This window comes from Sebastes fasciatus, chromosome 13, assembly GCF_043250625.1.
Source record: "Sebastes fasciatus isolate fSebFas1 chromosome 13, fSebFas1.pri, whole genome shotgun sequence".
In the NCBI taxonomy this organism is placed as follows: domain Eukaryota; kingdom Metazoa; phylum Chordata; class Actinopteri; order Perciformes; family Sebastidae; genus Sebastes; species Sebastes fasciatus.
The window spans coordinates 10,154,571-10,168,381 of NC_133807.1; the positions used below are offsets into that span (position 1 = coordinate 10,154,571).

At 39.5% G+C, this 13,811-nt stretch overlaps 1 protein-coding gene and 1 long non-coding RNA gene across 2 annotated transcripts; one reads left to right on the top strand and one right to left on the bottom strand.

Annotated features, from left to right (window-relative positions):
• Nucleotides 1–782: 782 nt before the first annotated feature.
• Nucleotides 783–4,400, bottom strand: LOC141779922 (uncharacterized). The gene is made up of 3 exons (XR_012596473.1): nucleotides 3,835–4,400; nucleotides 1,473–1,541; nucleotides 783–923 (listed from the first exon to the last, which is right to left on the bottom strand). It is a non-coding gene; the product is annotated as an uncharacterized LOC141779922 (long non-coding RNA).
• Nucleotides 4,401–6,427: 2,027 nt separating this feature from the next.
• napsa (napsin A aspartic peptidase) lies at nucleotides 6,428–13,217 on the top strand. Its single transcript, XM_074655361.1, has 9 exons — nucleotides 6,428–6,629; nucleotides 6,962–7,115; nucleotides 8,070–8,193; nucleotides 9,359–9,477; nucleotides 9,656–9,855; nucleotides 10,031–10,153; nucleotides 11,311–11,455; nucleotides 11,603–11,701; nucleotides 12,455–13,217. The coding sequence occupies exons 1-9, from the start codon at nucleotides 6,562–6,564 to the stop codon at nucleotides 12,614–12,616; spliced, it is 1,194 nt and encodes a 397-aa protein (XP_074511462.1). The 5' UTR covers nucleotides 6,428–6,561; the 3' UTR covers nucleotides 12,617–13,217.
• The last annotated feature ends 594 nt before the right edge of the window (nucleotides 13,218–13,811 follow it).

Below are 13,811 nucleotides of genomic sequence, written 5' to 3' on the forward strand. Positions count from 1 at the left end.
AACAAAAAAAAACACATATTTATGTTACTAAAAACATTATGATGTGAGCAAAATTTTAAAGGAATAGTTCAACATTTTGAGAAAGGTGCTTATTTGCTTTCTTGCGGAGTTGGACAAGAAGATCAATACCACTCTCACGTCTATCCGTTAGGAGAAACGGCTAGTCTGGCTTTGTCCAAATGTAACAAAGTCTGACTACCAGCACCTCTAAAGCTCACTAGTTAACACGTTACATCTCATTTGTTTCAACATTACAAAAATCAAAGGGTAAAAAAGACAATTTGCATTTTTCGCAGGGGGTAATGACTATTTGTTGGCCGGAGGCAGTGACTTCCTGTCGTCTCCGCTGGTCGCCTGGCAACCTCATAGTGACAAAAAGACTTCAAGAGTGCGGAGTGGTATTGATCTCCTCATCCAACTCTCTATTCCTTTAAGATGAGTCATATTTCCTAGTAATAACACACACGTAGCAATCTGTTAAGGAATAAAATGAAGCTTGTTACTTTGTTTAAAATATCATATACCCTCACATTTGGCTCAAAAATTGAAGTCACGTAGTGATTGCCTCCGTCGACTGTGGGTTTACTAGAGATCAAATATTTGTGTGAATACAGTGGTGGTCTGGGAGGAGGACGAACAGGGCGAGGCGTCTTATAGTCTGCAGGATATCCACTGAGTTGGGAACTCTGATGACAGAATGACAATGAAAAAAATGAATGCATGCTAATTAATACGTGCTATCGTGAGTTAATCTTAGAGACCATATCCCGACTCACCACTGCATTGGTTGTATTGCTAGTCGTGTCTGCAGGGTCAACAGTGCTATTGTTGTTGTTATACTGGGACTTTGGTTGTATTTTCGACCTGGGACGAGGTACAGGCCTGACTTTAACCTCTGACTGGCTTCCATCTGTGACATCAGGCTGACAAAAAAACAAAAACATAAGCGAATCAATATTTCCAGTAATGCATGAGAACATAGCTCAATAACCACAATAGTGTTTAAAAGAAAATCATCAAGTCTATACCAAGAAGTTCAAGCTCAAGTCCTAGGATTTCTATTTTTACAGCACTCTGAATGTCTCTGGTTCCTCTAAAGATGCAGATTACACTGTTGTCAGGCTAAAGCATCATAGATGTGGATCAATAGGGGCCTACTACATCCAATAGTGGGTTTTATCATCTATTTACATGGTAGTGTAAGTTAAGTAAGTTTTAGAACGTGTTAGAATGTGTTGCTTTTAAGTTTCGCATTCACTTTTATAACGTAGTAGGTGTAGTAGGCCCCTGTTGACCCACATCTATGGTGCTTATAGCCCCCGATAAGGCATAGTTAATGAAGCCTGATAACAGCCGAATAGGGTGAAAGATGAAACAAGGTGATAACATGAAAAATACCGGCAGACACACCAAAAACCATTCAGCAATTCATGCATTCGGATGGAGAACAGTTAGCAGGAACTTGTGTTTACCATTAGTGCATCCAGTTCTTCGTACACCGACTCTGAGACGTCCCAGGAGCTGGCGATGGTGGACTTCATCTAGGGGTTTAATAGTGACAGAAAGTCTAATATTAGAGCTATTAAGATAAGAGCAAAGGCTGCCAATTTGTTCTGTCGTTTTGATCTTAGTCTAAGATTAGGACTAAGACTAAGATGTCTTTAGTTGATTAGTCATTTTTTATCCTTTTTCATGCTAAATTACTTATTATCAAGAAGCTTATGAGCACATCTCTGCAAAAATTTTTTTTTTTTAATTAAATTTAAAAAAAAATGTTGGTGCTTTTGTGTGATTCTTTGTGGAGAAACTCAGTTTTACAGATCTGTCGATTAAATCAACTCGATCGATTATTCGACAAAATGGTATGAGTGTTAGTCGACTAAGAATTTCTTTGGTCAAGGACAGTATTTCCATGCCTGACCCCAGGTGTACTGTGTGATAATTTTGTTTATAATCTGTGTTACTAATCAAGTCTTGGTTGCCATAGCGGGAGACCAATGTTCATAATTTGTGAATAATGTTTAATGCTGAAAAAAAATAACCAAATAGGCATTTTTTTAAAACACCGGGCATTTTGACATGTCACAGTACCGGAGACACACAGGTGTGTATGTTGGATCACTGTCATACTGTCAGGACTTACTGGAACAGTACTTAAATATGTAAATCAATTCTTTTCCGATTTATTGATGGCAGAGAAGTTAATTAGTACTGTGACATTCAATTATGTGAATAAATACAAGCACTGTCTACCAGCCAAAGAGAAAAATATGACTGCAATGCATTTTACGGAATTTGCGTGCGAAACCAGCTGAGCTGAGATCAGCATTGTTTACAAAAGCAATAGCATTCCTGATGGGAGGGTTTGCTGGAAAGTGCGCACATGGCAACACTTGTTATTCCACCTGCAGTGTAATTAGTGCTTCTCAGTGTTGTCTTCTACATATTTCATCATAGACAAATGGTTTATTATAACAAATCTGCTTATCAGTACAATAGTTGGATAGTTGTTTGAGCAGCGGGACTATAGCAAGACGTTTAAGCATTTTAAGCGCACCACCATGCGCTGCTGTATTCACAAGTTCATATCACTGGTTTGATATGTTTAACTGGACTCCAACATTGTCTCATAGGTGCTCTGATTCTACAAGGTTTGCTGCTGTTTCAGTTCGAGCTTGTGTTTCACTGCTTGGACCAAATTCTTACTAGCTAATTGATTGTGTAACTTATTAATGTACAGAGCTCCAGATATAATGACCAATACGTTATAGTAATTTATTCAGTGAATTGGTGGTATATGTTATGTTAGATGTTATAGTTATAACAAGATGTTATTCACATTATAACAATATGTTTTCATGTTATTACGATATATACAAACTTATCACTTTATAACATGAAATCTTTCTTTATCTTTTCCTGTTTTAACAATATAGTGTTTATCTGGTTATAACATGAAACTTTTCATGTTAAAACATAAATGTTATAACGTGATCATCACTTATATTGTTAAAACATAAAAAATGTCATGCTATAACAATATACTATGTTATCACGTTATAACGTGATTATCATCACTTATATCGTTAAAATGCAAAATATTTCACTTTATAGCAATATAAGTGATGATCATGTTAAAATGTGAAAAGTTTCACGAAATAACAACATAAATAGTATTTTGTTATAACGAAAAAGTTTCTTGGTATAACGTGATAAGTTTGTCTGCCATAATAACGTGTTAAAACATCTTGTTGTAACAACAAACTTTTCACGTTATAAAGTGATATTGATCCATTTTTTGCTGCCGTAGAATTATAATTAGTGGTGCATTAATCACTGTTAATTAGAGGGTTAATGTTGTCGCTGGTAAAGGTGGGTGGTGCTTATTTAAATTAGTTTATTCACTGCCAGGTAGCTTAATCCATAATAATATAAATTATTTATTATATATATATTTTGTATGAATAATCTAAACCTGAAAAGTAACTAATATTGTCAAATAAGCCGTTCTTACAGTGGAGTAAAAGGTATAATATTGCATTCCGAACTATAGTGGAGTAGTTGGAAATACTGAAATAAAGTACCTCAAAATTGTATAGTTAAGTACAGTACTTGAGTAAATATACTTGTTTAACATTTCACCACTGCATGCAACTCACATGTGAGGCATCACCCCGGTATGTTTCTTAATCTCTGAATGAGGGTGGAGGTAGAAACAAGGTGAAACCAGGTACACCCTTGTAGGTTAGAAGAAGAGTAAAAGTCTGTATCCCTTAAGCCCAACTCTCTCATATATTTGACTATTTATATACAACAGAAAGAGCTGATTCTTACCATCATGTTCCACTTTTATCCACGTTATCAGTCGTCTTTACTTCACTATTCCGTTTAATCCTTTGGTTATGGATCTAGTGTAAGAAATCTCCCATGTGTATCCTTACATGCCTTTACTCTCGTCAGGACACAGATGCCATTAATGCCTCTTTCTCTGTCGTCCGGTCCGAGTAGTTAGTCCTACTCACACTCAGGTGTGAATTCCCTGTAACGTCACAACAGAGGAAGACTGTGTGGGTGGTTCCTCTTTTTTGCAAAAGTCCAACAATTAAATACAGTAAATTACAAGTGGAAAGTAGACTGTAAATATGCCACCGCTGTCATTTCGACAAACTCGTAGTCAGGTATGAGGATATTGCATTGACTTACATTCATTCCTGGGAGGCTAACTCTAACCCGAACCATCACCATACCAAACACCTCCCATAACTCTAAACAAACCCTCACGATAACCATCACCACTACATGCCAAACACCACCCTCTAACTCTAAACTAACCCTAACCTCAACCAATCTCCAAGTCTTCACCCTAAAGTTTAAAGGTTTACCTTGTGGGGGACCGGCTTTTCTTATTGTCAACAGCCCCAAGTCTGATTCATGATGATGGACGGTGTGTGTGTGAGTGTGATTGTTGATGTTTTTGTTCATACATAAATCTTAATGTCCAAGTGTAGGTGTTTCCTGTGTTGGAGACTTCATCTAAAACTCGTTCAACAGGCCAAGGGAGTGCCTGTTCTGTGATCATGTCTGGGAATGCCTCAGCGTTTTGTTGTCAGAGAGCTCAGGATTGTTGAATGGTGGCTTGGATGACTCATCTTGAATTGGTATTTGCTGTGGTTTGGATATAAGACTCTTGTTCTTCATAACTGTGTGTTACCACAGAGTACCTGAGATAGCGACTTTTGAATGATACGGTATCAATCTTCTCATGCAACTCTCAGCAAGAAGGCGAAGAAGCGTATTTTCCAAATTGTTGAACCATTCCTTTAAAGGAACGCTCCAAAGATTTTACACATCAAGATCAGTCTACTCGTCACGGGGAGTACAACTCTGTTCTGAAGCTTATTTCATAGATATACGATTATGATTTTAGTTTTACATCTGCAAATCTAATTTTGACCTCAGAGCAGACAAATCCTTGCGCACACCCTGTGATATTTGGCACAGGTTGGGAACCACTGCTCTACAATGTTAACATCGTCTACAAAATATATATATATATATTAGGGCTGTCAATTGGTTAAAATGTTTTATCACGATTAATCATATGATTGTCCATGATTAATCATCTGTTCAAAATGTTCCTTAAAGGCAGTTTTGTCAAGTATGTAATACTCTTATCAACATGGGAGTGGGCAAATATGCTTGCTTTATGCAAATGTATGTAAATATGTATTATTGGAAATCAATTAAGAACACTAAACAATGACAAATATTGTCCAGAAACCCTCACAGGTACTGCATTTAGCATTAAATAAATATCAATCATCAAATCATAAAATGGCAAACTCAAGCCCAACAGACAACAACAGCTGTCAGTGTGTCAGTGTGCTGACTTGACTGTGACTTGCCCCAAACTGCATGTGATTATCATAAAGTGGGCATGTCTGTAAAGGGGAGACTCGTGGGTACCCATAGAACACATTTACATTCACATATCTAGAGGTCAGAGGTCAAGTGACCCCTTGAAAATGGCCATGCCAGTTTTTCCTCGCCAAAATTTAGCGTAGGTTTGGAGCATTATTTAGCCTCCATCGCACAAGCTAGTATGACATGGTAGGTACCGATGGATTTCTTAGGTTTTTCTAGTTTCATATATGTCCAGTGCGCTGTGTAATGTTATATCAGTTACATTTATTTACACTTTCACATCTCCCCATCATGTTCTTCCCCTTTTCCATTCAGCGGGATCTAATTCAACAATGTTCATATGGCAAGGCACGGTCAAAAACGGTTTGGCTCTCCGTCTCATACACCCCCGATCCTAATCAGGAGCGCTTACCTATATGCACTTTCATGTCCATGTTACACCCTGTGGTCAGTGCTGGAACTGCAGGAATATATTAATTGTGTCATCCACAGATAAAAGTAAAACAAACAAAAACCTGCATTAAGGCTCCAACAGGATGGATGGATGGATGTTTCTCCCACAGCACATGTAATGGAATGCAAAAGAAAACCACTGGAGTACCTCTTTAATTTCATTAGGCGGGGTGATATCGTCAGTCATTAGGCTTTCCAAATGCAAGTACCAAAAGTGCAAGATCTGATTAAACCGAGGCCAAAAGCACACTGACTTTTGTATGGTTACTGAACTAACTTATCTTTAAACTTCAGTCTGTGTGGTTAGGGTTATAGATTATATGGGAGAAAGGTATTCAGTAAAAATGTTTTCTATTATGTGAAACTGTTTCTCAGCTGGTTTGAACACAATGTGCTAGTATGTGCCCTATCACAGGTCTCAACAACTCGTGACCCTGTCTGTACACCGGTTTGTAATGCGGTATGATTGACAATCCTCTCCGACCAATCAGAACGTGTTACTGATTTATTCTCCTCCAATCACCGAGCCTACATAACGGAGAAAGCCGAGTAAACCCGGACATTGCCGAAGCACTTTCACACATTCAGCGTTCTTCTGCGTCAGTTGTGTGTGTTGTTGAGCGCTCGTTAGTATCGGAAACAACTCTTCAGTGTGTGTTATTATTTCTGACCAGGACAGACACGATGACACGGCTGGAGGTGCTTTGTATCCTCGGGGCGCTGCTGATAACGCAAAGCGTCGCCATATTCAGGTAAATACTCTTTATTAGCTCATGTTTTGGCAACAAAAATGTGCACTTCATAGCATTTAGACAACAAGTTGAATGCAGGTCAATGTATGCGCGCGCGCGTGTGTGTGTTAACTTCATTGTTTTGTTATGGTAGCCGCACGTGTTTCCAATTAATGTTACTTAACCCGCATTGACTACACCGATGCACTTAGAATGATGTTCAGGCTGCATATAGCTAGTAACAGTTGGAACATTTGCATGAAAGTAAACGCGCTCCGAAGCAGGAAACAGTCTTTCACGCATGGTTGTTCCCGTGACATGTAATGAAGTAATAACACCTTTCATCATTGCAGAGTTCCCCTTTATAAGACCAGGAGTCTGCGCCGCCTGATGAGCGACAATGGGATGTCTCTGGAGGAGCTCCGGGCTTTAGCGAAGAGCACCGGAGCACCGGACTACTCTCCCTCCCCCAAAGTGCCCATAGAGAGGCTGACCAACTTCATGGATGTATGTGTACTAACTACAGGATATATACTTCAATTAGCAGCTGAACCCACAATGACAATTACGTCATCCTCTCCCCTTGATGTCCATCGCACATAATCCAAGAGTTAAGCACTGTGTCAAAACAAGTTTAATATTTGACAAAAAAAGTAGTATACTTCAATTTATTTTATGAAGTATAGTTATGGTATATTTCCCCCGAAGTATACTTTATGTAGTATACTAATATCAATGTACTAGTGGTATACTTTTAAGTGTACTAATTCAATACTTCTTAGTTTTTAAATGTATACTTTTAAGTGTACTTTAAGTGTAAGAACATTCAACTTTGAGTACACAACTAGTTTACATCTAAGTTTTATTTTGTATTGCAACTATACTGTGAAATATACTACAAGTGAATAGGTATACTTGCCCACTTTTTAGTTTGAGAGTACACTTTAAAGTACTCTCAGTTTAATCGTTTTTATACTTGTATAGACTTGTAGCCCACTTTTTAAATACAAGTAAGCCAAGTATACTTAGACATTACTGAATACTTGTCAGTATAAACCAAGTATACTTAGACTTTACTGAATACCTGTCAGTATAATCCAAGTATACTTAGACTTTTCTGTATAAGGTAAGTATACTTAAGTATATCTCAGTATTTCTAGTACATAAAAAGTTAACTGAAAGTATACACTCTTATTTTAAGTTTAAAATAAGTATACTAAAAGCACACTTGGATGAACTTGTATTTGGTAAGGGCAGTATTGCCAGTGTGAAACAGGAGAGAATGATGAAGTAAATATTAGACTTGTGCACCCACGTTATCGTGGGTTATTAGTTAACACCTGTGCAAGCTTTTAGTCAAAGGGTTTCTGTGAAAGAATGTCCACACTTAATCTTTCTCCTGATGCAGATGTAGTGGTGGTTTCACAACAGATCTGTGTTCTATATCTATTGTCTCCTCAGGCCCAGTACTATGGAATGATCAGCATCGGCACCCCTCCACAGGACTTCACTGTGCTGTTTGACACCGGCTCCTCCAACCTCTGGGTTCCCTCCATTCACTGCTCTTTCTTTGATGTGGCCTGCTGTGAGTTGTGGGGAACTGACTCATTCATCACACTCTATGTGTTTCTGTTGGCTACTTCCTGGAAGACGCTTGCGGTATTTACCTACCAGAAGTGACTAAAATATCACACATTTAGCTGCAACAATTTTTAGCTGTATCTCGTGGCTGTTTAGACTACTTGAGTGTCATTCCCGTTAACTATTTAGTGATACTATCCACAGGAATGTATGTCTAACTTGACTGTACAGGTCAGCATTCTGGCATAAATGTAATCACAGTACATTACAATGGACAGTACATTGTAAGTAGGACAGAAGTTCAAAAGACAAAACGTTACACAAAGGAGTCCCTGTGTCCTATTAAAAAAAGGATGTAAAACCCAAACCTGACCTTTGGCCAAACTCTTTTAACAATATGAAAGACAAGTTGTCACATTACATTCACTGACAGGAAATCACTTTAATCTACCATCAGCTCTGTTCAGGGGTGGGTAAAGAAACATTTGAATAGGGGGGCAGGGCTGGGGCACCAATTAAAAGAAGGGGGCACATTTAGGACATGAGTAAAAATGTGTTAAAACTCAAATTTAAAGCCTTAATTCTTGATGATAACAATAAACTACATTATTATTAGTATATTCAGTGAAATAAATGAATGTCAAATAAACAACTTTAAACATTTGAATATTTTAATAAATAGCTGCTATTTGTAACTCCAAATAGCCCACAGACATGGACATTAGGAGACAATTGGCCCCTGAACATAAACATGTAAAAGGCCCCCGCCTCTCCTACATAGGAACAAGACCCACAGACTGAAAGACACAAAACAACCACATCTTTTCTTCATCGTTTTACATCTCAATGTTGTATTTTTTTTGTCTCTTTGTAGCTGCTTTGTGTTTCTTTTGTAGTTGTTTTGCGTCTCCTTGTCGTTGTTTTGCCTCTTTGACGTTGTTTTGCCTCTCCGTGTCGTTACTATACTAACACGCCAACTATCTATCACATTCTGACTCGGGTAGTTGGGGCACCAGGGATGACCAATCAGATTCCAGAGGGGGGCCTGTACCACCCTGCTGGCTCTGTTTCAAACTGTTAATGTTGTTCACTATTATCACTGGCCTTCTGTTTCCTAAGTTCATGAAATCTGTACATCCTCATTTTGACCGACTGTCCTCTCTCATTAGGGATTCATCATCGTTACAACTCTAAGAAGTCGAGCACATTCGTGAAGAATGGCACAGAGTTCTCCATCCGGTACGGCAGAGGCAGCTTGTCCGGCTACATCAGCGGAGACACCGTCTCTGTGAGTTTGAGAAACGCTCCCTCACATCACATTCCCTCGCTCACTCACATAGCTCCTTCTGTTTAACTGCATTCCTCAATTCTGGTGGTCACACCATTCCTATCATTTCATTAAAAGACTTGGGATTTTTTTTCCCCTTCGTATTTGACGTCTCTCTCTCTCTCTCTCCTGCTCGCAGATTGCAGGTCTGCCTGTTCCTGCCCAGCAGTTTGGCGAAGCAGTGAAGCAGCCTGGCATCACATTTGCAGTGGCACGGTTCGATGGCGTCCTGGGCATGGCCTACCCCTCTATATCAGTCGCCAGTGTCACCCCGGTGTTTGACACAGCCATGGCTGCCAAGCTGCTGCCCGAGAACATCTTCTCTTTCTACATCAGCAGGTTGGTGTCTGACAGAAGCATGGAGGAACGGGCATGAATTATACTGTTTCACTGCCACTGCCAGTTGTTAATTCAACAACTGTGGGGGTTTTCACAGCTGTGAAAGGAGTTGACACATTTTTGGTGTTGTATTGTTAACACATTAAGTCATGCTTCTGTCCACCCTGTCTCTTAGAGACAAAAAAGCAGCGTTAGGAGGGGAGCTGGTGCTGGGTGGGACAGACCCCGAGCACTACACCGGAGATCTGCACTATGTCAATGTCACACGGAAGGCCTACTGGCAGATCAAGATGAGCGGGTGAGAAAGAATCACGTGTGGCTTCATTGTTACAAGGAACCGTAATAGCGTCGTCGAGGTCGGCACACTTTCAGTTCTGCGTTTGTCATCGACACAATTCTCACTTTTGGTATACCTGGGGAAAGAAGTATTCTCACGGATGTGGAACACTTGTACTTCTGGTCAGTCTTCATTTTGAATAATAGGAACTAACTCGATGAGCCTCAGTTGTCCTTACTTGAATATTTGTTTATTACAACGAAAAAATCTGACGTCCGAAGATCTTAGTACAGCATGTATGCATGGACACAGTCCTACCAAAAACTTAAAGTAACATTACATTCACTCAGCTTTATACAGTTTATCCCACGTCATACAGAATCGCGTGTGATCACACAACGAGGGAGGGAGGGGGGGGGGGGTGGACATTGTGTAACCCAGAGCTGAGCCAAGACAGTTTCTCATCCATGTTTCTCATGGTAGTCGAAACATTCACATAGTCCTCCATCTTATCTTAACCTCCGGTCACCCAGAGCCTCCTCACTAGGGCTGGGCGAGATGGAGAATATCAAATATCACAATATTTATGACCTAATACCTCTATCGATATTGTAGGTTTGATTATTGGTGCTTTCATAAAATATTTACACAATGAAATTTTTGATAAATAATCATAAATGATGTGGACATAACGACTAAGTGGGTAAAAGCAAATGATAGAACAGCTAAAAGAGTCTGGTAGGTTCAGAAAATTACATCACTTTACTGTAATGCAGCCTTTAAAACCAGGAAAAGATACTTATGCCATATTACGATATCCAAAATCGAAGACGACATCTGTTCTCATAGCACGGTATCGATATAATATCGACATATTACCAAACCCTACTCCTCACATAAAGCATGCCAAGTGTGAACTATGACAATGCGGAAATCATAAATACCTTAATGTCTAATAAATTACCAGCGTAGTCATGAAGCAGGTGCGTGCATCAAAAGGTCATTTCTCAATTAAAAAGTGGGTCTTTTGGATAGTGTAAAATCCTAATATAGTTTAAATGAGTCTCCATTACAGTAGCATGACAACAAATTTCTCAGCAGTTGTTTGAAATGAACTGATGAACCTCTTGTCCCTCTGCCCCGCCCTGCTGCTGCTCCCTCTCCACCCTGCCCTGCAGAGTTGAAGTCGGCAACCAGCTGACTCTCTGCAAAGCCGGTTGCCAGGCTATTGTCGACACAGGAACATCCCTAATTGTCGGTTCCGTGGAAGAAATCAGAGCGCTGCACAAAGCCATCGGAGCACTGCCGCTGCTAATGGGAGAGGTAGAACTGTCTGACGCACGTGAAACACACAGCTATTTGGCAAATGATGCCTTAGTCGCACTCTTGTATCTCAGATGTAACTTTTAAAACCTTCACTGGAGCAATCGCTCACTTTGGTTTCTGTACCCTCTCCTCTCCCTTTCCTAGTACTGGATCGACTGTAAGAAGATCCCATCTCTCCCCGTCATCTCCTTCAACATTGGAGGGAAGATGTTTAACCTGACCGGAGAGGATTATATCATGAAGGTAGATACTCTCATGTCAGATGGATGGCATCCACTTTAATTTTGTTCTTGCCACTTTCCTTCAAGGTCAATAAACGTACACATGCGGGTCTTTGGAAGATAATGGTGGTAATATATCCAGAATCCAATGCAATACAATGGCCTTGCAATAAACCCTACCTTTTGTAAAGGATAAGTGTGGGGATATATTATATTTTCTTTCTCGTCAACAAATCCCACGAAAGTACCAAAACCAACAGTGCATTGATCCTTTTAAAACCAGTGTGTGTTGTGTAGTGAAAGCCTATTGTAGCTTATTCCTCTGTGCCATAGAGCTCCATTGTTATTGTACTATAAAACACATCAGTGCGTCACACCATCGCACTGTGCGGCATGTCCTTTTAATTGATGAACAACATGGGCGATGTCATTTATTGTGGTCACGTCCACAGATGTCATCCTGGGGCCAATTTCCTAAACTTAGTTTAAGACTAGCCTTGGGCTGGCCCTAGAATGTTGTCTAATTAAGCCGACTGACTTAATTTGAGGTAGGACAGTTGACGTTAGCCACCTCTCCCCATGGCTAAGCCTGAGGCAAGAGCTTTGTTGCTGTTGCAACAATCTGTATAGCTATTTCAACTGTTTATCCAACCGTTTTTGACATTTTTTTCAAGTCTATCTTGATACAATGGGAGACAAAATCCTGTCTTTTGTTTTGGGCAAGACTGAAAAATATTCGCTTTTCTTTGAAATGACTTTCTCCAATTTGACGCAGGAGACTCAGCTGGGCACAACAATCTGTATCTCGGGCTTCATGGCCATGGATATCCCGCCTCCGGCCGGGCCCCTGTGGATCCTGGGGGACGTATTCATCGGGAGGTACTACACTGTGTTCGACAGGGCCGCCGATCGTGTGGGTTTTGCCCCCTCCAAATAGTTTACTGAACACGTTTGTGTGAAATATGTTGCACTTCTCATTTCAAGTGGTTTCTTGACTTTCAAGGTCCCGTCAAGCAAAATTTCATCATCTATGTTGCGTTATTTCATTTGCAGCAATCAGTTGTTGTATATCACTGCAAGACCTGGCTTGCCACATAAATCTTACATCTGCTTAGAATGAGGTTCACCCGAGAAATTGGCTGCTGATGAGTTGAGTATGGATGCTACATTAATAGCCATTTCCACACATTTATGCAAGGAGTGTAGATGTTTTATGCCACTGAACAAAGGGACCGCTTCACTCAGTTTCATGCACTTATCTGAGATATGGCAGGATTCAATCAGAGCTACGCATTTTGATGTATTTGTGCTGTATGATTTTTGTAATGTAGATGCTTTGGGGTGGGGGAACAAATGCGACTCATTTTGGGATGTAATTTTCAGTTTCATTCCTAACATTCCCAGATCCCAATGTCTTAATAATAGATGTTATAATTGGGGCTACTTTTGTACACTGAAGGTATCTCAGGATGTTTCTCTTAATATGCCTATACATTTTTTTATTACCAAATCTCACTGAATAAAACTTTAAATAAATACATGTTTTGTCAAATTTTGAATGGATTGGTTTAGATTGTGATCTGCTATTGTGTAAAATCAAGTATCCTTGGGGGAGAAAAACAAAGATCAACCTACAGAGTCATTTGTAACATTTAATGAAGTATACAAAGTGCTGCAACGTTCAACTCCAGAGCTGAATGAAAAAAATAAATAAAAAGCTGGGGGGAAATACACAGCATGCAACAAAGCATATGACTAGTGTGAACTCCACAAGGTAGAGGTAGTGATCTACTTTGGGTTTTTTGTTTTACAAGAACATTACAAATGTGGCACAGTGACTCCCGTCCCTTCAGCACAGCAGAAATTTGTAGCATAAACTTAAGTCTGCGAAGGAAGACGCTTTATATGCAAACAAAGATCTACTGTGGATTCATTTTTACATCAGCACATCCAGAACAAAGCACTTAATGGAGCACAATAAGTGATACTTTACATGTTGAATTGAATGCAAATAAATAGTCGGCTCTGTTTGGTTACAAATGTACAATAAATACAAAAATATTCACCTGTTTATCCGTTATCTGAATGGTTATTATTAACTGAAAGGAACTATAAACAACCCAGATCCCTCC

Coding starts and splice junctions, on each gene's coding strand:
- napsa (XM_074655361.1), top strand. CDS start 6,562: ATGACACGGCTGGAGGTGCTTTGTATCCTCGGGGCGCTGCTGATAACG. Junction 7,116..8,069: donor GGCTGACCAACTTCATGGAT/GTATGTGTACTA, acceptor TTGTCTCCTCAG/GCCCAGTACTATGGAATGAT. Junction 11,456..11,602: donor TGCCGCTGCTAATGGGAGAG/GTAGAACTGTCT, acceptor TCCCTTTCCTAG/TACTGGATCGACTGTAAGAA.